We start from the raw sequence: 20495 nt of genomic DNA, 5'->3' as shown, positions 1-20495 counted from the left end.
AGCCACTCTGTCCAGGTCAGCAGCCTGTCCAGATCCAGAGGTTATGTTAAGCAAGACGGTTCTTCAGGAGAAACAGCTCTAAGAACATCATCGCTGTTATTGGTCATCATGATCCCACCCATGGGGTCCAAAAGCATCTTCATAGCTCTTGGTCCTAAACATGTTCAGATAATGCCAGCAATAGTCATCTCTTCCCACTGCAGCCTCCAGAAGGCTGAGTCAGAGCAGAGAGGGTCCTGCAAAGCAGCACTGCCAATTGGCTCCCCCTCTTCCTGGCATTTCCCTACCATGCAGGCCTGCTTTGGTTGTCTCATGTCCACCTCTGTCCCATGGTGTGTTGAGAAACTCATCCTCCTCTTCATCTCCAGCTCCTCCTTACTGCAGCCCCTCCTGACCCTGAAAACAGCCAGGCCCTTCCCTTCCTGCTGATGCTTCCAAGACCCCCCATTGTGAATAATCACCCTATCCCTGCACCAAAATTATCCATGAATTAATGAAACTAAAAATGAAACCAGCCCTATGCAGGTCAGACCCCACCCCAGGCCATGCTGAGCTGTGGCCGGGCTCCACACACTGGTTCCAGCCAGTCCTGCTTGTGTAATTCAGAGAAACTTTTTCCATGAGGCTCTTTGGTTTTCTGAAACTTGCAATCCCTCACCAGCACAGGGCTTCTGGGTTGCCTGCACAGACAACAAGGCCTGGTCACTCTGTGGCTTCACCCAGCTCTGCACAGGCATGCAAATGGAGCAAAGCAGCTCCTTTCCTACTGGGGGTGAGCGAGGGACTCCCTCAAGCTGGGCTTTCTCATGTCTGGCCCAAAGCCAGCATACAATGGCTGGAAGCCCAGAGATGTTATCAGCCAGTGAGTTCCTGGGGGGGGGAGTTACAGACCCTGCTCCACTGAACTGTCTCACAAGGCAGGCAGAACAGCAGCCCCCCCACCATCCCAGGCACTGGAAAGAGAGGAGCAGCAGGCAGTCATCATCCCTGAGCAATTTTGGCAAGTGCATTGGTTTCCAGGAAATATAAATAACTACTCAGCCATCTGTAACTGGCCCTGGGCTGGTCAGCAAAGGTCTCTCCCAGGCTCTGCACAGTTTCTGCTGGCTACTTGGTGCCAATGCAGAAAGTACCAAGGAGGTGGCACAGTCCCCATCAGGATGCAGAGCAGCAAGCTTGAATCTTGCTCAGACTTCAGACCCACCAGAGACCATCTTCACTCAGTGCTGAACAATCTCCTGCCTTCAACACAGTGCCAAAGTTGCACCAGGCCAAGAACTCACCCCAGGGCTTGGGATGCTCAGTCCCTTCCCAGGGCACCAGCCAGTCTTCAAGCTGCTCAGGGAGAAGGACAGGCAAGAACAGACCTCTCACTCCATCATACATCACTTTTCTTCATTTTATTTTTTTATTTGTACAGCTATATTTTACAGAACGCATTAATGCAGTTTAGACACAGCCCAAACCCTGTCTCCCGAGATTGTTTATAACACAAGCATGTAAAATAAGACCAAAAAAAAAATCCAAAACCAAAAAAAAATAAAACATTCCCCCACTAGAGAGTTCTACCAAATCTCCTTTTGCAACATCAGGCTGTACCTTGAAGAAACTGAGCTCAATATAGTCCATACATTGAAAACTTCCATTGAAAAGAAAGGCACCGTGCGAAACCACATTTTACATATATACAGACTGAGAACTAGAACAAAAAAATTACACTTTATTATTATTTTAAATTCCTTCTGCAGCTTTGTTGGTTTAATACACACTTTTTTGTAAATTGTAAACCTTCACTTGCAAAAAAATACAAATACACTGATGCATTTAGACAAAATATTTTCTTACTTGTACAGATGCAATACTTTAAAATATCTCCTTAAGTGCTCTATCATAATAAAGATTCTCAGAGTGGCTTCTGCCTGCAGAGTCCAACTGAGCCTTTAATGCATTTTATATATTTTTAATATAGCTTTTTTAAAGGTCTATATATATTTATTTTATATATATATATTTATATATTTATATCTATATATATTTACAACTCTGCCATAGATTCCTTCACCTTTGGTTAAAAAAGTTAAAGCCCTCTCTTTAATAGCATACTTTCTCTTTAAAAGAACACACATTTTGCATACAAAAGAAAAAAATCTGTTCCCATAAATCAACATTACATTCCTCATCTTCAAACGGCAAAGGCTGTGAAGGTTAGACTCCAGAGTTTATCAACACTCCACTGCACAGACATTTAAAATGACTATTTTTATTTTTTTAATGTTTTATATACAGTAAGATCTGAATAATTTTATTTTTTCTTTTTGTTTCACATAACTGGGAAAAATAAAACCCGTGTATTTGTAATTTTTTTTTTTTAATTTCTAATGTTTTTCCACCTATCTGTACTATGGGTTTAGAGGCACTCCATCATGTGACAAATTTTTTTTCCTTTCTTATTTTTTTTCCTTTTAAAGTGTTGCAAGTATCCTTTGGACAGCTCCTCCCCCTCTGGCCCCCCAAGACGACCTCCTCCTGGGAAATCCTGTGCCTTCAGCAGGCCTTGGGGAGCTCCGGAGGCACCTCGCTCGCCGAGATGCGGTACTGCACCTTGGTGTTGGTGATGGCCCCGTGCTTCTGCCGGAGGTGGAGCCGCAGCTGGCTTTTGTGGCGGAAATGCAGGTTGCACTTCTCACACTGCGGGGAAAGAGGCAAAGGTAGAGGGTGTGAAACGTGACAGCAGGGGACACGTCCTTCCCTTCGGGGCAGGGGGCCCACACCAAATGCCTGTCCCCCCACCAGTGATCCCAGAATGCTGCACCCATTATACAGGTGGACGAGGGGAAAAGTGGGAACGTGGTGGGAGGAGCAGCGCCTGACGGCATCCCATCCCAGGCTTTCAGCAGCATATATAGGTTTATGGGGTGAACAAAGGACAAAGTCCCTTGAGAGAAGACCCTGGCTTTAATGGACAGAGAGCCAAGCTCCATATCTAGATGATCAAGCCAACTACAGGGCTATTTCAGGAGCTGCTTTTGACCCCTGCCCAGCTGGATGGCTCCAGAGGGATGTTTGGATGATAATCACTGCTTTGATTCCCTCTCCAGCAGATGGTGAAAGCAAGGAAAGCCCCAACAAATAACTGGGAGCCCACAGGGCTGCAAGCAAGGCCTGGCAGGCTGCTTACTGGGTGCAGGTTATCGCTAGCAAAGGGGAGCTCAGGCCAGGCTGTCTGCTCCTTTCCCCCATCCCTGCACAATGCAGGCAGCTGTAATTTAAGCCACAGCTATTTGAAGAAGTGTGACCTTCTTCCAGATGGGGTGGAAGAAAAGAGCAGCTAAGATGCACCCAGCCTGGGCTGCATGTCAGTGTTCCAACACAGCCGCTCCTGACAAAATACCGCATCAGCATCAGCTAATGCACGAGAGGGAGATGGGGCATGAGGAGCAGGGACGTGACCTTGGCCTGGGGCCTCATGAGGCTGGTGAAGGGCATTGGGGTGCTGCAACCAGTCCATGTGAATGCCTTCCTGCCTTCCCAGCACCTCAGGTTTGGCAGCATCCTCCCCTAGTCCTAGCTGAGATTCCCCCTCCCCCCCAAAAAAGCAGGGCCACTCACATGATACGGTTTCTCTCCCGTGTGGATTCGAAGGTGACTTTTGAGGGTCTGCAGGTGCCGGAAGCGTGTGCCACAGATCTCACAGGGATATGGCTTCTCCCCGGTGTGGATGAGCACGTGAGCACGGAGGTGGGCCACCTGGAGAGAGCAGCTCTGGGTCAGGACAGCACCAGGGATTAGGGGTATCCCCATGGGAACGGGGGTTCTGCCCAAATGTCTTTCTTTAGTCTATTAGGTTCTAGCTGGAAATCAGGGCCACGTGTGTCTGAGGTCTGGTATCTCCAATCCTTAAGAGCAAATGGAGCAGAGTAGCTACAACCAGCAGTCAGGCTTCCTACTAAGCCAAACTGGCCCCCATGGACCTTAAGGTCCACACTTACCCCACAACACGATGGGAAAAGTCACCCAAGGTAGTGAGCTGGGTCATTATCAGCCTCCTCCCTGCCATGAGGCATCACCAGTCTTGGGCAGAAGATCCAGCCACATCCCACCTCCCCAGAACCGCAGATCCCAGAGGCCACACGCACCTGGACAAATCTGGCCCCGCAAGTCTCACACTTGTAGGGTTTCTCTCCAGAGTGGATGCGTGTGTGGGTTTTCAGGTTGGCTGGTCGGTTGAATTGCGCCCCACAGATGTTGCAGCGGTACGGCTTTTCTCCTGCAGAGCCCAAAAGAAAGGGTGAGGGCTTAAGTAGAGGTATGCTCAGCACCCAGGATCCATAGTGCTCCCCAGAGCTAAGTCCCTTCAGGTGCTGGACTCCATGGCATGAAGCACGAGCCCTGACTCCTGTCACTTTTGGAGATGGCTGTGGACAAGCAGCATTGGTTAGGACAGCTTGGGGTGTCTCCAGAGCAGGATGAGCTCAGGAGACCTTTCTTTTTAGGATTGGGAGCTGCAGCCTTCAGGGCAAGACAAAGTCAGGCAGCTCTGCCAGCAAGGATTAACAGCATCATTGCTCCTGGCCATGGGATAGTGGCTGGCACCTACATCTCCCTACAGCTGTTAGTAAGCACCCTCGAACCCTGCCTTGGCACTTGTGTTGTCTCATCCACCCATGCAGCGCTCCTGGAGCTCAGCTGAGACTGCAGGAATTTAGGTCTAATTTAGTGCAGCAGTACTGAGTCGTCAGTCCATATTTCCCTTCCCCAGCTAGTGAACTGGTTGTTGACAAGTAAAGCATTAATAAAAGCATGAAATAAAATAAGCCTTGGGTTTGTCAGCAAATGACTAAACCCTTAATATCCCCTTCATTTCTCAGCTTTCATTATGCTGATTCACAGAGTCCATTCATTCACAGATTTTCCCATCAGCAGAGTTTATGCCAAGCTAGATATGACCTGGATTTCTAGGATGTAAAAATAAATCTGAGACTTCTCCCTAAATGTTCTTTTGACTATTTTAAATTTTTTTTTTTGCTTAAGTTTACCACAAAGTTACCTGGAGGCCACACATCTGCTCCCAGTCATTCATTTTGTGAGACACCTTTAGAAACAGTGGTGCCCACTGCTTTACACCAAAGAAGCTTGAGCTCCATCCCTACTGCAGGGCAGGTATCTCCCCCATTCCCAGGTTTGGCACTATGTCCAAGGGCTCCCTGGCAGTGCTGAGAAAAGCACCTTGCTCTTCCCATCAGGAACGCTTGTGGCACAGAGGATGCTGCACCCTGGGACAAACCCAGCCATAAATGCCTGCACACCCACCAACACACAGCCTTCCCCAGTAAGTTGTCCCCATGGCAAACACTGTACCTGTGTGGACGGTTTTGTGGCTGGCGAGGTTCCCCTTGTAGCGAAAGGAGGCCTGGCAGCGGTCACACTTGTAGGGCTTGTCACTGTGGACTTGCAGAGAGTGTCTCTTGAGAGAGGCCTCCTCAGAGAACCGGCAGTCACACTCGTTGCAGAAGAAGGCTCCATTCTCTGGGAGGGCAGAGAGGAGAGCAATGAGACGGGCAATGCATGGGCCACCTCTCTGATGGGCCACGGGATGGATTTCGGATGGAGGGGAGGGGCAGCCAGGGCAAGTGTTGGAACAAGCAGCCAAGTGCAGATGTTCACAGTCAGTGGTGCTTGCACTGTGCTGTCACCTCCTGACCTTCTCGTGCACACAGCAACAACGTGCACGGTTTGAACGAGCAAAGTCATCATGAGCTATCTCTCTCCTTTAGTGCCACACAAGCTGCTTCCAGGAAGCCAGCATGTCACCTGGACATCTTTCAGAGAGGTCCATGAAAGCACCCAAGTTATCAGGCATCCTCCAAAGGATGCTCAGCTCTGGAGCAACTCCAGCACCTTTAGAGGTCTTAAACCTTTACATGTAAAGAGGTCTGCCTTGAGCATGGGAAGACAATCATCACCCAAATCACAAGGTAGGTACCCTCAGTAGGAGGGTGCCCAACTCTTAAATACTGTGTGTAGCTTTGAGTGTCACCACAGAGGGGTTCCCTCTGTGGATCTCTGCCCACGCTACAGGCGGCAATCCTGCATTCCCCCTCACTGAGCTACAGGCAGATGAGTTCACAGATACCTGTTTCTGGGCTTGTGGGGTTTTGCAACAAGATTGCAAGCCTCATTATCTGCATTTCTCCAGATGTGTGCATTGGGCTCCCCGATAATAAAGATAGCATGACAGATGCGTGAGACATGCCATCTTGCCCAATCCCCATTAGGGTCATTACATCTGTAAAGCTTGTTCTCCTGTGGTTCTGGTGGGGTGGGGTGCACTTGTTTCCTGTCCTTAGCTGCCAGGTTTGCAGCAGGTGACTAACTCCCTGCACAAAGTATCTGGACGGTGCTGGGGAAAGGGAGGAAGTAATTCCAATGTGCATGTGTCCCCCACATGCATGCACACAGCTGGTCAGAGAGTTAAGAGGGGACTTAAAGCACCGTGGGATCCATCAGCATAGGGATAGGTCTGCCTGCCTGTTTGGTCACAGAGCACTGGGCGATGGGCCCCCAGATTGCACAGCCCCTGACTGCTGGTTGAGGAAGATGACCAGGGATGCAAGACTCACCGCAGCTGGAGTCAGAGTATTCAGACTGGGTTTCCCCCATCTCTTCTCCGAAGTTTGAGCCAGGGGTATGAAGGCACATCTCAGTATGTTGTGGGGACTGGCAACCACAGGAGCTGCACTTCGACGAATGCATGTACAGTGGGGACTGCCCTTCACTGCTCCGAGGGGACCCATCCCGGGACCTGTGGGAGGACAGCAACATTGAGAAGGCTCTTGCTGTGCTTGAGCTACAGGACCCTTATTTGCACCCCTCCAGACACAAGGGACAGACATGTTTTATAGGGACACCTCTTTGGCGAGATGCACAGCATAGCCCTGATCAACAACAGGTTCTTGAGCCTCAATCCTTCAGGTGCCCATCACCAAATGACCTCAAAGCTCTCTAGGAACATTCAGGTCCAGATGATTTTGTTGCTTGATACTTTGGCCACTCCAATGCTTACAGCCAGCCAAAAGCTCAAGGCGCAGGGAATCTGGTGGAAACCAGGGTAGGTAAATCCAGGCTCCAAAGAAATCATCTGGAGCTGCCAGAGCCAGGGATTCATAACCCAATGTTCCCATATCCATTGCGAGTCCCCACTACAGTGGGGACAGTAGGTACCCAGCCAATGTCACTAGCAGCACTCCACCAAATGCAGAGGCTTCCATCTGCTCAGGACTGGACCTCCCATACCAGTGCTACAGATATTTCACGACTTCCAAACCCTCTGCAGCAACTCAGGAATACCTGTTTCCCAGGGGAGGAGAGGGTGGTGTAAAAATATTCTCACCTGTTAACAATATTGTTGAGTCTGCTCGCTTGAGGGATAGTAGAGTCTTCTCCATTCATGCTTATCTTGGTGGGGGATTGCACATTGAGATGCTCTGGCTCCATGGACTGCTGGCAGGTGGACATGGGCACATAGGTGCGAGGAGAGAGGGTCCCCATTTCATTCTGGTCAGCACTGTCTTGCTTGTTGTTCTGATTGAGAGAGTTGAGGACAATGAACTTGTACTTCTTCCAGTTGCAGGCTTTGGGGTCTGTGGGGCTCTTGGTGAAAAGGGAGCTGGAGTTCTGACCGATACGGGCGTTCTTGCTGCTGCTGGACTCAGTTGGTGAGTTGGGCTGACAGTCTGACTTCTGTGGGCTCTGGGGGCTGATGAGTCCCTTGCGGTCCAGGGGGGTGTTGGTGGGCTCAAAGTGCTGGCTGATTTCATCCTCTGAAGAGGTCCGCTCCTCCTCTTTGGCCACTTTGTCACAAGGGAAATAGGGATTGTTTCGGACTGAAGGGATGACAGGTTTGGGGCCAGAGGCTACGCTGTAGTGCATGTCACTCCTGGCTTCTTCAGCAGCACCTTCTTTCGGAGCATAGATGGTAGCATGGCACATGTTGGCAGAGATGTCGGTGATGGTTCTTACGTACTCGGTGGGGATTGTTCTGGAGCTGTCACATGGCAGGATCCTCTCCTTGGGGAAGGCACCTGCCCTTGAGAGTTCAGAAAGAGGCATCCTCATCTCCCGCAATTCATCATCCACAAGGAAGCTATTTAGAGGGAGAGGGCTGTATCCATGGTAGGAAATGGGGGATCCAGACAAACTGTTGATCAAGCCAGGTGCAAAGGCCCTCCCATTGCAGAGGGATCCATTTTGGAGAGGCATGCCGTTCTCTGAGACATCTCTGCTCCGATAAGTCATCACCTCTGGGTGGCCCAGCATCCGTCCAGCCAAAAACTCTTCCCTTGGGGTCTTCATAGCAGACACCATCTCTGCTTCACTGGAACCAGGGAAAAAAGGAGGGAGACACAGTCACTTTCAGCCCGTAAGAGCACATTTGCAGATACTTTGTTAGTTCTTCCTCTGCCCACCCAAACACCCCCAAAGTTCACCCATGGCACCTCTCCAAAGTTCACCCATGGCACTCACCTAGACTTCACAAACCTTCGGCAGGTATCAACCACATGTTCCATCTGCAGGTAGAGTGCCGTGGCCATCACAGCCATGATATTGTTCTCCCTCAAGTTCAGGCGGGATGTATACATGAAGTCCAAGAGGATGCAAAACCCCTCAGGGTTAATTTCAGGGTCCAGGTTGATGACATTCAAGTTGCACTTGAGCTGGTCAGTGAAGATGCTGTAGAAGAGGCCACTGCAGAGAGGAGACAGAAGAGAATACAAGTGTTATGACAATTCAGAGGAAGAAAGAATTTGTCCGAAATCCCTGAACACAGAGGGGTTCATGAATGGGAAGGGAGGAGGAGGCAATTACAGAATTCCCTGAGCTTCCCCCTTATTATCAAGCTTGGTTCTCAGCTTAGTAAGCGTCTTCTGCACTGCACTTTTCCCAACTGGAACAGCCTGCTTTTAGATCTCACCTGCTCAACAACTCCCCACTGCCTCCATTTAGAAATTCCCTCTTTCTTTTTTTTTCCCCATTGTTGTTCTTACCACCACCCCCTTCCCACTGTGACTCATTTCTTTCACAAGTCTCTTGGGGCAGCCATGCTCACTCTTAAACCAGAAAAATTAAAAAAAAAAGGGAAATGTTGGCAAAACATTTTTCAGATGTTTCAGTAGTCAAAGCTTGGTTTTTTCAAATCTTTATACCTTGTCAGCAAGAGACTCTGGAAGGCATCTGCCATAATTCAACTGGGAAATGGTGGGATATTAACTAGTGTTCAATAGGAAGCAATTCCAGCAATCCTAGGAGCTGCAAAGGGATTTCAGACCCCATCAGGCTTTGAAAAAAAAAATCAACAAAGGTGGGAGCAGGCAGCAGTCTGGGAGCCAGGGAGTAATAGCTCTAAAAATAGCAGTGGCAGGGGACACCTCAGTCACAGAGGACTCTCTCGCCCCTGTGAGCATTCAGCCCTCCCTCTCCTCCCCTCTCAGGGATGTGCCTCACATCTGCTGCACTCCTGTTTGTCTCCATAGGCTGTCTGTGGGCAGATGTGGGCACAGAAGGAGAGAGGTGAGAGCAGTGTGCTGGAGGGAAAAGGTCTCAGCTCTAATCCTATTACAGGTACAAATTTCTGGGCATCCCCTTTCAGTTCTGCTTTTCTGTCTCTGCTTCCCTGTCTGTGAACCCCATGAGCCCTCTCAGGACTGCAGCAGTGCTGCTGACAGCCAAAGGCTGAGGGAGCAAGGAAAGAGGCAGGGAAGGACCCTGCTCTCACCTGCAGGCCATCAGGACTGTTTTGTGGGCTCTGAACTGTTCCCGGTTCACAATGATGACAACATCAGTCAGGATATCCCGGCTTCTAAGGCGGTTGAGATTGAGGAGGACATCGCTCGCGTGGCGGGTGAACTGGATGCAGCTGTCTGCCGGCGAGGCCATCTTGAGTCTGCCTGGAACAGAAGCAGAAGGAAGATGAGAATGGAGGAACAGCCAGGCAAGTACTCTAAACCCAGTGAAAAGACAGCTGCTGCTCTGGGGCAGGCTCAGATGGCCAACTGCCCCTTGTAGGGGCAGCACCAGCTCCTTGGTCCCAAAGCAATCAGCCCTTCACCACACCACACTCCTGCCAGTCTTCCTAGTGAGGTCCCTTGGCCGACAGCAAGATCTGGCACGCCTCATCCCACCCTGGAAGCTGGTGAACAAAGGTGGACAGACCCTTCTGAGGATTAGCTCACTGTCTCCTCTTTCCCCCTGCCTCGCCCATGGTGGCCTAGCCCACTCCTCCCATTCAGGTTCATCTCCATGAAGGTCTGAACACAGATCCTAGCCCTCAGATCTTCCTCAGGAGCCATTCCCCTCACCTGTCTGATGTCTGGCTGTAAATTCAGCCACAGAATTCAAAACAAGCCTTAAGGTCCCAAGTGAAGCTGAATGATTTCAACATTTGGAAAAAATCCAGCCCATAGTGGAGCAACAGCCCTCACCCACAGGAAACTACCTTCCTACTCCCAAGTGGTGGCCACTCTGGAGAAGACCTGTCCACAGTTTCCCAATGAACTGGTGAGAAGTAGAACTCATCTAACCTGCTGGGCTGCTACCCACACCATAGCCCAGTCTCTCCCAGTGAGCAAGGCTTGGGTTAGTCGAGGAACTTGAAGCCTTCCCCAAACACAACCCCTGTTGTCCCATCTCAGGTGTTCTCCCAACTAGTGCCCAAGATGGCCCATATCTCTCTGCCTGAAGTTTGGGCTGGAACGTGCACCTTCAGCATGAAATTCCTCCATGATCAACCTCCTCTCATAATCCTGACTCCTCCTCCCTCCCCAGCAACATATGAATGTACAGTATTTTCTACAGAGCAGCTGCTCTCCTGAAAACAAATTCCAGCTGGGTCTAATGAAACATTTCATTCCACATGGTTAAAGGGAAGGGGGAGGGAGGTTAGGAGGGAAAGCACAAAATTTAAATTTACATACCCAATGCCTCAATTCACAGTCCAAAAGTTTCTTTCAAACCTACAAATAAAGCACAAGAAAACAAACGCCGCATTAGCTGGTAATTATGAATTGACCGTGGCAGGACACAAACAGGCTGTTTTGTTTGAGTATCAGTTGGATAAAAGCTAGAGATAACCTTACTGGAGAGTAGAAGGTTTGTTAACATTTGTTTCTTCCGGTACAGTACGTTCTTATCACAACCACAGGCTTTGAGAATCCAATCATAGCTTCTTCCACACCCTCTAGGCCAAACCATGGGCGTATGCCAAGGAGATTTTCATTTCCATGACTCAGGAACTTAAAGGCAGGTGGGGAAGGGAAGTCAAGCGAGAATTTTCTCACCACGTCTTTCAGAGATAACTCTTCTCGTGCCAAGACTGAATTCCTGTCCAGTGCCACATTCAAAACCCATGCCATTTTCCCAGCACCCTGTTAACAGGTATGACATGTACACAAACATCTGCTGCCACTCTGCTCAGAAGCCTGGAAAGAGCCTGAATACAGTCCTCCAAAACACCTTCTGCCCTTGTCAAAATACCCACGTGCCCCAGCTGGTGCAAATGCCCTAAGACGGGACTGCTGAACAGATTTGGGAGGATACAGGTATCAAGTACCAAAGTGACTTGGCCAGCACTGCATAGGAAGCCAGTGGTGGAGACAGATGAGGGCCCAGAAGAAATGTCTTCCTCTTGCTGCTGCAAAAGCCCTTCCCTAAAACCACAAGCTGTGTCTCCAGCCACTGGCTTTACATGCAATGTAGCTGGGGCAGAACAGCAAGGAAACCCAGGAGTTAACTGCCTTCCAGAACTTGTACTATTCCTCCCAAATTTACTTAAAACCAAAGACAATTGATCTGCCACCAGAAAAAAGGTCCTCAGACAATCACCCCAGCAGGTAGAAGCCAAATAAATAAGCGAACAAACAAACCCCAAGATCTTCATCACACTACTTGGAGGACCAACCCCAAGATACTGGATGGAGACTCTAAGACTGCCAGCACTTGCAGAAAGCCCATCCATCCCTGTGAGAACAAGTGTCATCTTCCCTCTCCCTTGTGGGAGATGTGCAGATCTGGAGCTCGAGCTCCCCTAACATCCCCAGAGACACCAGGACGAAGAGATGAGATTTAAGGCAAGGCATCACACACAAACCCCAGAGCGGTGTCTTACAGCCTCATTCCAGCCATCAAACGCAAATCTTCAGAGCCGCCGTGAGCCTGGCCAGCTTAAAACTTTACACACATACAAAAAGTGACTCATTTCCCAAACACTGCAGACTCTGACCTTTCTGTACATGCTCACTACCAGCCACTCACTATCATCAGTTGCAAGCCAAAGGACTCATGCCGTTCTGCAAGGAGCCCAGCACACACCCGTGCGTCCATACGAGCAGATGTGCGCATTTGGGGCAGCCGGGTGGCATCCCGACCTTGGCTACATTGGCAGCTGTAATCTCCCAGGCTCCGGGGAGCCACCTCAGCGTCACAGACATGAGGAGGTGACCCATCTGTAAACCAACAGAGTTACAAACTGCGAGATGAACTCTGCACCCGCGAGCATCACGTGAGAAGCTGCTGCTGTCACCAAATTCCCTTACCCACAGCGAGGCCGCAGCACTGCCCGGGGAGACACCCGGCTTCTCTCCCAGAGCTGGAACCCCAGCACAGCCGCCCCCCCACCCTCCCAAATTATCCCTCCCAGCGCAGTGCTGCTGAAACGCCCAAAGCCCCGGGAGTCAGGCAGGTGCATCCCAAGCAGCTCCCGGCTGCAGGATGTGGGCATGCAAAGGGAAAGGGGCTTTCCTTCCCCTCGCTGTGCTGAGTCGGCTTAACCCTGCCCCTCCCAGTCTCTGCACAGCACCAGCTCTGTACCCCAGCACGGGAGGATGCTTGGACCAGAGACCAGAAGAAAAAGGGACAGAAAGGAGCAGAGACCTGACAGGAAGCAGGAAAAACCGCTGCAACCAAGTATGGATTTTGCCATCCTCACCCCCCTCAACGCCCATGAGGCTCCCCCAAGCTCAGCTGGAGCCAGAGCACCATCCCATGCCCCCCCTCCAGTTTTCCTGCCCAGTACCTTGTAGGTGTGGGCTCTCTAGCAGTGCTCGAGGCTGCATGCCAGGGCTTGCTGTACCCATAGAGGAAGGTTTGGATTAGGCACAGAGCCCATTTTGGGGGTGGTCACACGGGACTGTCACTGCTGCTGCCTTCCAGGAAGGCAATGGGTCTGCCCCAGCGGTTCAGGGAACAGCCCTTCCCTGCCGGCACCTCCCCGAGAAAACCCATTCCTGGAAAAGAGCCCAGGGCTGGCTCTGCCTTCCCTGCAGCCAGCTCAGTGAGCGTGGGGAGGGTGCACCTTCGTGTGGAGGAACCCCTTTCAGTTCAACCTCATACAAAGGGGAGACCCTCTCAGCTCCCTCACCCCGGGGGCAAAGGGGAGAAACAGGGACTTCCTCCCCAATTAATCTTTCCACCATGCCTCCCCATCCATCCACTCTCTCAGTTATAGGGAATTCCTTTTCATCCATCCTCCTCCCACTCCGCGCACAGCAGGGAACTCTTTGCTTCCCTATCCTTCTTTGGATAGGGCATCCCCTGTAGTCTTAACCCTTCTCCCACCCCCATGCACATAGCCAGGAGGAGGGCACCAATCACTCCCCGTCCCTGAGCCCCAATCTCCTACCCCTCCAGAGCCTGCAGCGCCGACTCACACCACCTTGGAGGGGTGGTTGGGTGAAGTCTTCCTTCCCCACAGCCTCATCCCACACAGTGCTCCGAAACTGCCCGCCCAGGGGAAGCTCCATCCTGCTCCCCCTCCTCTCCAGTCCCCGCACCCTGCAGGGTCCCAGCCCCATGAGAACATCCCCTCTGCCCAGGGCACAGCGCCAGCTGCCTCTCCACCCTGCCAAGGAATGCCTGGTTTCTGCTGAACAGGGAGCAGGGGGACAACCAAGAAAACGGGGTGGGGTGTGGGTGGCTTCCCTCCCCTCCCCACCACCAGGAGTCATGGGTGCTACATGCCATGGTGAAGAAGACGCTTTTGGTTGGGAGCGTGCAAGCACTCAGCTCAGCTTTCCTGATACCGTGCAATCTGGGGGCACTAAACGTCCTTTAGCTGTCACAGCAGAGTTTTATTAATTTAGTAGCTTCTGGTTGGTGTCTAGGCCAAAACGTGGCTGGGTTAATAATAACCCAAGAGGAGACCGAGAGAAGTCCTAGTGCACAGCGTCAGCACAGATCAAAAGCAGCATCACTAGTGCAAGCCCTGTCGTATTTTCCACCGTACCCTTTCCGTGAGTGGATTGCATTCGCTCTATCGAGCGGTCTCAATCTGATCCAATTTCCTGCCAGCAAACAAATGTTTCTAGGAAATGCAATACATTATCTGGACGGGTTTATTATCAGCATTTGGAACCAGGAAAACCACATATTTTCTCGAGCGCTGCAGGATACTTTAGTTTGTACTTCAAAAGAGGGTTTAAAGGATTGCCCTTGAAAGCTGGCCCGGCTCAAGTCTCCACATTGTTTTGGTCTTTGCAGAAGAAAATGCAGAGGAGGGAGGGGGTAAGCATGCTAAAACTGCCTCCAATGTTTTCCTACTAAAAAGGACTCCCCTGCCCTCTACAGAGCAAAGCTCTGGCTGTGAGGCAGAGGCAGCACGTGCCCTTGGGAAGCGAGGACTCCAGCCTTCCTCAACGACCCCAAGCAATTTAGCACATTAATTTTTCAAGGGAAGGCAGGAACCACGTCCTGGCTGAAATTAAGGGAGCTATTCCAGAGAACAGGAGACAGACTCCATGCCCTGTCAACACTGAGCCCTGCACTGAGATGCCGACCTGACAGTGGGGTGCAGCTGGAGCCCAGTGTCCCCAGTAGCTGAGCCAGATCCCTGGCCCTGCTGGGCTCCAAGGAGGTGTCTCATCATTCCTACCCCACACCAGGGCAGAAAATCACTAGCCAGCACCAGCCCGACCCTCCCTGTTTCTGTTCTCCTGGGGCAGAGGGTGGCACAGCTCATTTTGGCAGTAAGGAACTGCTCTGGCATCCCGCCTGGATGGGATGAGACACATACACAGCTTGGGGTGCCTTGGCCAGGGGAGAGATGTCCCCTCGCCCCTATATTTAACTAAACAGATTTAAGGAGACCCATTTTAGAAGGTGCCTGGTCCTACAGGACACCTTCTTCAGGACCCACTGTCCCGCAGCATGCTTGTCCCAAGCTTTCCCCTCCATAAACAAGGGTCCGACATTCCTCGTGGGTACACTGTGCACAGCCCAAAGGCATCAAATGACTGGGAGAAAGAGAGGAAGGAAAACGATATAGACCAAAAATTTCCTACCCCTCTCCCACTGCCCTTAGTTCTCCCTCCGGTTTAGATGTGAAGCTCCACTGAGATTACCGGGGTTTTAAAGCAGTCCTGAAGACTACATGCTTGCTCTGATTTAGGGGTGTGTGTCTTTTGGCTGCCAGCACCCTGCAGCAATGAGAACACATAAGATCTAGCATGGATTTAAAAGAAAAAAAAAAAAAAGGAGGACTACAATTGTAGTCTAAATTTGCAGTCTGAAGGAGTTTACTGGTCAGATCCTGACTTTTGGATACTGATCTAACCAAACTGCAAACTGTGAACTCCTGAGGTTTGCCAATGCCTGCTGTAAACATGGAAACCAAGTGTCACTTTTTGCCAAACAGAAGAATGGTTTAAAAATAGATCTAGAGAAGAATACAGGCACTCGGCATACAAGGCTCCCGTTTATAGACTCCCATGCTACTATAAAATGGAACAAGAGGTTATGAGCACACAGGCAACTTCTCACCAAATTTAGATTTTACCAACTTCTCAGAAACCTGAAAACAACATGTCAGGCTCCAACTGAACCAGTAAAAGCTCTCTGAGTGAAGTTCACAGCCCAGATATTACAGCACATAGACTAAAACAGGCATGAAACGGATCTTCAACCTTAACACCATAAATATACGAAGGTACATAAGCTACACACTGAGAAATGCACCTACAGGTTTGATCTTCATTTTACTAATCTACAGACTTTGTAAGAAGGTTTTTTTTTTCATGGAGTATGCACATAAAATGAGAGGACAGTCCTACAACATGGGACTGTCTCACAAAGTTTTACCACCTGTATTTGTAATGGAATTTTGAGGATAACATTGCTGTTTACTATGGGAAAAAAATAGTAATCCAAACCCAAAAACTGTTCTTACAAATTAATATTGGGCTGCTGCCACTGGGGGCTGAAAGCTTTCACTGACCAAAATAAAAAAGATTAAAAAAAAATTAAAAAAATAAAAGAAAAAGAAAAAGAAAAGAAAAAGAGCACAGATTTACGATGCATCCTAAATTAGGCAGAAATTCAAGGGCAGATTAGCACCACAACTCGGAAAGATTTTCACATGTGATTTCATGACTAGACCCAGAGAGAACTCCATATGGAAATGTCAGTGACTTTAATAAGCACTTGGTTGTTTCCAATTAGGCTCCTTAAGTAAGTTCAGTGGCATCCAGAGTTTCCTCCGCCACCTTCCTCCTAGCTGGCAAGCGTTTTTTTTTCTTTTTTTAATAAGCAGTTAATAAACATGCTCCCACTCTCCCGAGGCTGCCGGCCCCGCCAGCCCCGCGCGGAGCGGCGAGAAATGACACTAGATGGCACCAGTTCGCTTTGCTGCAGGAACAATTTTTCCCCTTGGAAAATAAAACACCCCAACCAAACCTGGAAAACATATAATTTTGTCGATGTAATTCTGTTCCTCTTAAAACGCGTCTGAGCAACATTATTTTTATGAGCTTTTCCAGCCTTGTTTTGAAAAACTTAATGTTTCTGCTAGGTTTATTTTTGTCTCATCCGACAGCCGGCTGAATCCTCCCTGCGCTGCAAACAGGGTTGTCTAAAAAGTGTCACAAAGACTTTTGACGGATTTTTCCCCCCCCCTTTTTTCTGTTTTTGGGGTGGGATTTGTAAGAATCACTTCTCATTCTGACTTCTTCCTTCACAATAATAACTAACCAGTTAACCTCCACTTCCTCTCCCAATATTGACTCAGACAGTCAGAACTGAGGGGGATTGGAAATTGGAATTTAAATGCATCTCGAGAGATCTTTGATCTGTTTTGCCAGTCAAAACTGAACGCTGAGAAATGAACTCTTTTCTTACTGGAACAATGCAATAATCCATTCTCCTGGAAAATTGCTAGACACCCTTTGAATATTTTAACGGCCTGATGATTTGTTTCATGGGGCAACATTTGCCATTTATAATGCAAGTTTTTAAACCTGCAATCCTACCCTTAGGAGAAAAATAACAATCTCAGGTTCCGCCTCCCCACGTATATATAAGGAGAGCTTTCCCCTAAAATATTTTTTAAGCAATTTTTGAACTGTAACCTCCTCAAGGACTGCAGGAAGAAGCCTGTATTTGCTCCTAAAGCTTTCATCCTTTAAACCCTTGAAACAATACCCCAAACAATAATTTTTAAAGCGTTTAAAAGTTTGAGAGAGGAATCAATAAGCATCCCCAGACGAAATAATGGCCTGTTCCAAACCCAGCCCTGCTGACACGTCCACTGGCACAGGTACGAATTTGGCTCCAAACAGAGATGTCGGACCAATGCAACACTTCTCACTGAGCCTCATCCATCTGGCCCCAGCCTCCCTTCGCACTGATCCTGCACCTACTGAAGTCAGTGGAAAAAACTAACCGGGGCCGTGTTTGTTTTTGTTGATTTTGACTCATGATTTTAAGCCCAGATTTGCTTCTTCCCTGGAAATGCAACAGGGGGGTCAAAGGCAGCTTTTTAGGCACATCTGAGAGGCCGCCGTGGATTTTTCTAAACAAACGCCTCGCTTTCTGTTTCCCTCCTTCCCAAGAGGCGATTTCATAACATTTCATACTGTGACTTTGCAAACTACAGGCGGGGGGGGGGATAGAGGGGGGGTGCGGGGGGGCGGCCGGGAGAGGTCGCTGCCGCCCGACCACGAAAAGTTTTCATAACAAAGTTGGGTTTTTTCGGTTTTGTTTTGCCCTTTATTTTTAAAGGGGGTGTGTGTGTGCGTGTGCAAAAAAATAATACATACACGCACACAAGAATACGCACCTAACAACAACAACAAAAAAAACCAAACCAAACCAAACAGTCCTCTCCCTTCCTTGCCCGCTTTTGGCGGGTTTGGGGGCGCGGGGGACGCAGCGGCGCGGGGCGGGGGTTGCGCGGCTCCCCGCGCCGTTCGCTCCAGGAATAGCGTGTGGCCGGGGGCCAGCCCCGCCGCTGCCGGCGGCAGATTTACGAGCGCCTGTCTCCGCGCCAAGTCCGCCGCGGTAGTAAACACAGGGGAAGGGCTGCGATGGGGGCAGCGGGGGGCTCCCCCCGCATCGCGCCACGAACCCCATCCCTCGCACGGCCGCGCTCCGCTTGCCCCGCCGGCTGCCTTCCTCCCGGCAGGGCACTCCCTCTCCTCCCGGCGGGTGTTGTTGTTATTATTATTATTATTATCACCATCATTATTATTATTATTTTGAACTCTCCTCGTCATATTCAGAGTCGTTCCACACACTTTTACCCCCTTCGCGAGTTTTGCATCGCCGTTTGTTCCCCAGCCGGCAGCCGCCAGCCCCGCACGCCCCGTCGAGGCGAGCGCGGTTCTCCGCCGCCCCGGGCCGGCGCTCCGCCGTGCTCCGGGGCCGGCAGCCGGCGGTGGCCGAGCCTCCCCGCGGGCTCCCCCCTTCCCCGGGCAGGGAAATGCCGCAAGTCTTCTCCATCACCGCCCGCTCTTAGCCCGGGGCTTGACAGATCGCGGCGCAGCCCCGCCACAGGTTGCAAAACGCACCAGCCCTTTCGCGGTTGCACCGGGGAGGGGAATAACAATAATAATGATTTAATAATAGAAATAGAGAGGGAGGGAGGACGATGCGGAAAGGCCGGTGCCCGGTGTCGCCGAGCCCCCGCGCTGCCGCCAGCCCCGCTCCGCTCCGCGGCGGCTTCGTGCGGTGGCGAAACGACAACAGCGACACAACACGCACCAGAAAAAAAAAAAAAAAAAAAAAAGGACGAGGGAAAAAAAAAAAGGAAAAGAAAAATAACACACCCCGACCAAGGGATCCAGCCATTGAGAGCGGACCCCGAGTCACGCCACAAGCCCAGCGGCCACCAGCGCTCGCCGCCGTCCTGCGCCCGCGGGGCGGCTGCAGGTGCAGAGAGGAGCCGCCACCGTCCCCCCCGTCCCCACCCGGCCGTCACGCGTGCGGGAAAGCCAATAATCCCAGATAACCGATAATCCCCGGGAGAGGACGGCGAGGGGAGACCCCCCCACCCCCTCCCCCCGCTCCCCTCCCCTTATACACGCTCCCAGCGTTAGAAACATGCAGGCACCCCTATTTCCCTAATTTTTTTCTCCCCTGACAGCGGGCAAGGAAAGAAAGGGGGGATGTGTGTGTGAATTAAATAAATAAATAAAGGAAAAAATTTAAATTGAGGAGATGACAATAATAATAATAATAATAACAATAATAATATAAAGGGCACCTGCAGCGGGAAAGGGGGGAGAAGGAAAGAGGAGGGAGAGAAAAAAAAATGGGTAGAAATATATAGAGGCGGCTCCGCGCCAAGCGTCGGAGCGGGGCAGGGAGGGAAAGAGGAGGGAAAAAAAATGGAGAGAAAAAAAAAAAAAGCGAGCGAGAGAATTAAAGGGTAAAATCGGCCGCGGCAATAGAAGCAGCAATCACCTGGTCTCCGGGCTTTCCTAGAAACTCCTTGCATCACCACTTCTAAGAACCCCAGTTCTAAGAATCAACAGAGCCCAATTCTCGGAATTTGAGCTGCGGACTCTACCACTGCTCTCAGCACGGGGAGGGCCACGGACCTCCCTCCTCCGCGCCTTCCCTGCCGCCGCGGCCCTCCCGGGGTGCGCTGCCCCTCTGCGCCGCTCCCATCGGGCGCCCAGCGCGGTGGGCGCGCACCCCGTGAGGGCGGCGGTGGTGGCGGGGGTCCCTCCGTGCCGCCCCCCGCCCGTCCCCCCGCCCGCGTCCCCCCTCCCGCGGTGGTCGCGCCCGGCCGGCGGGGTCACGTGGCGGCGGATGCCGCCGGTGACGTGGGGGGCGCGCGGGCGCGGAGCAGCGCGCGCGGCGCGGACCGAGCGGCGGCGGCGGCGGCGGCGGCGACGACAGGGACAGGAACGGGAACGGGAACGGGGGGTCCCGGGGAGCAGCTCCGGGCGGTGCAAACACACATCTCACCCCTCAACTCCCCGCTTCTCTTCTCTCTCTTTTTTTTTTGTATTTTTTTTTATCCCACTCCTCTCCGAAAAAGAGCGAAGGGATCTGACCAGAAAAACACCCCCCAAAAATGCGCCTTTAATTTTTTTTGTATATTTTTAACTATTTTTATTTTTTAATATTTATTTTTTTTTATTTTGGGGCAGGGGGTCACTTTCTCGTTTCTAAAACATCCTCCCACCCCCCCAAAAAAACCCCAAACCAAACCAACCAAACAACCC

The 20495-nt window shown here is 50.8% G+C and overlaps 1 protein-coding gene across 5 annotated transcripts; it reads right to left on the bottom strand.

The window, feature by feature from the left end:
- Positions 1–1381: 1381 nt before the first annotated feature.
- Positions 1382–19820, bottom strand: BCL6 (BCL6, transcription repressor). 5 transcript variants are annotated; one of them, XM_027685552.1, is made up of 10 exons: positions 19726–19820; positions 10971–11009; positions 9773–9944; positions 8524–8745; positions 7391–8374; positions 6621–6802; positions 5359–5526; positions 4137–4267; positions 3610–3747; positions 1382–2688 (listed from the first exon to the last, which is right to left on the bottom strand). In XM_027685552.1, the coding sequence occupies exons 3-10, from the start codon at positions 9931–9933 to the stop codon at positions 2545–2547; spliced, it is 2130 nt and encodes a 709-aa protein (XP_027541353.1). In that variant the 5' UTR covers positions 9934–9944; positions 10971–11009; positions 19726–19820; the 3' UTR covers positions 1382–2544. The 5 variants fall into 5 exon arrangements, with proteins under 5 accessions (XP_027541353.1, XP_027541356.1, XP_027541355.1 ...); XM_027685555.1 differs by having other exon boundaries at positions 1386–2688; positions 9773–9940; positions 19726–19813; XM_027685554.1 differs by lacking the exon at positions 19726–19820 and adding an exon at positions 12307–12395 and having other exon boundaries at positions 1386–2688.
- Positions 19821–20495: the final 675 nt, after the last annotated feature.

Source organism: Neopelma chrysocephalum, unplaced genomic scaffold (genome assembly GCF_003984885.1).
Source record: "Neopelma chrysocephalum unplaced genomic scaffold, ASM398488v2 Primary Assembly neopelma1_69, whole genome shotgun sequence".
Taxonomy (NCBI): domain Eukaryota; kingdom Metazoa; phylum Chordata; class Aves; order Passeriformes; family Pipridae; genus Neopelma; species Neopelma chrysocephalum.
Note: the sequence above shows the minus strand (reverse complement) of the source record. Positions and strands in the feature narration are given on the sequence as shown.

What these genes read in the sequence shown, in the direction of transcription:
- BCL6 (XM_027685552.1), bottom strand. Translation starts at nt 9,933, where the DNA reads ATGGCCTCGCCGGCAGACAGCTGCATCCAGTTCACCCGCCACGCGAGC. An exon ending in CCACAAAACCGTCCACACAG is followed by an intron (nt 4,268 to 5,358) that starts GTACAGTGTTTG and finishes TGGGCTCTGCAG; the next exon opens with GAGAAAAGCCGTACCGCTGC. An exon ending in GCGGGGCCAGATTTGTCCAG is followed by an intron (nt 3,748 to 4,136) that starts GTGCGTGTGGCC and finishes TGCTCTCTCCAG; the next exon opens with GTGGCCCACCTCCGTGCTCA.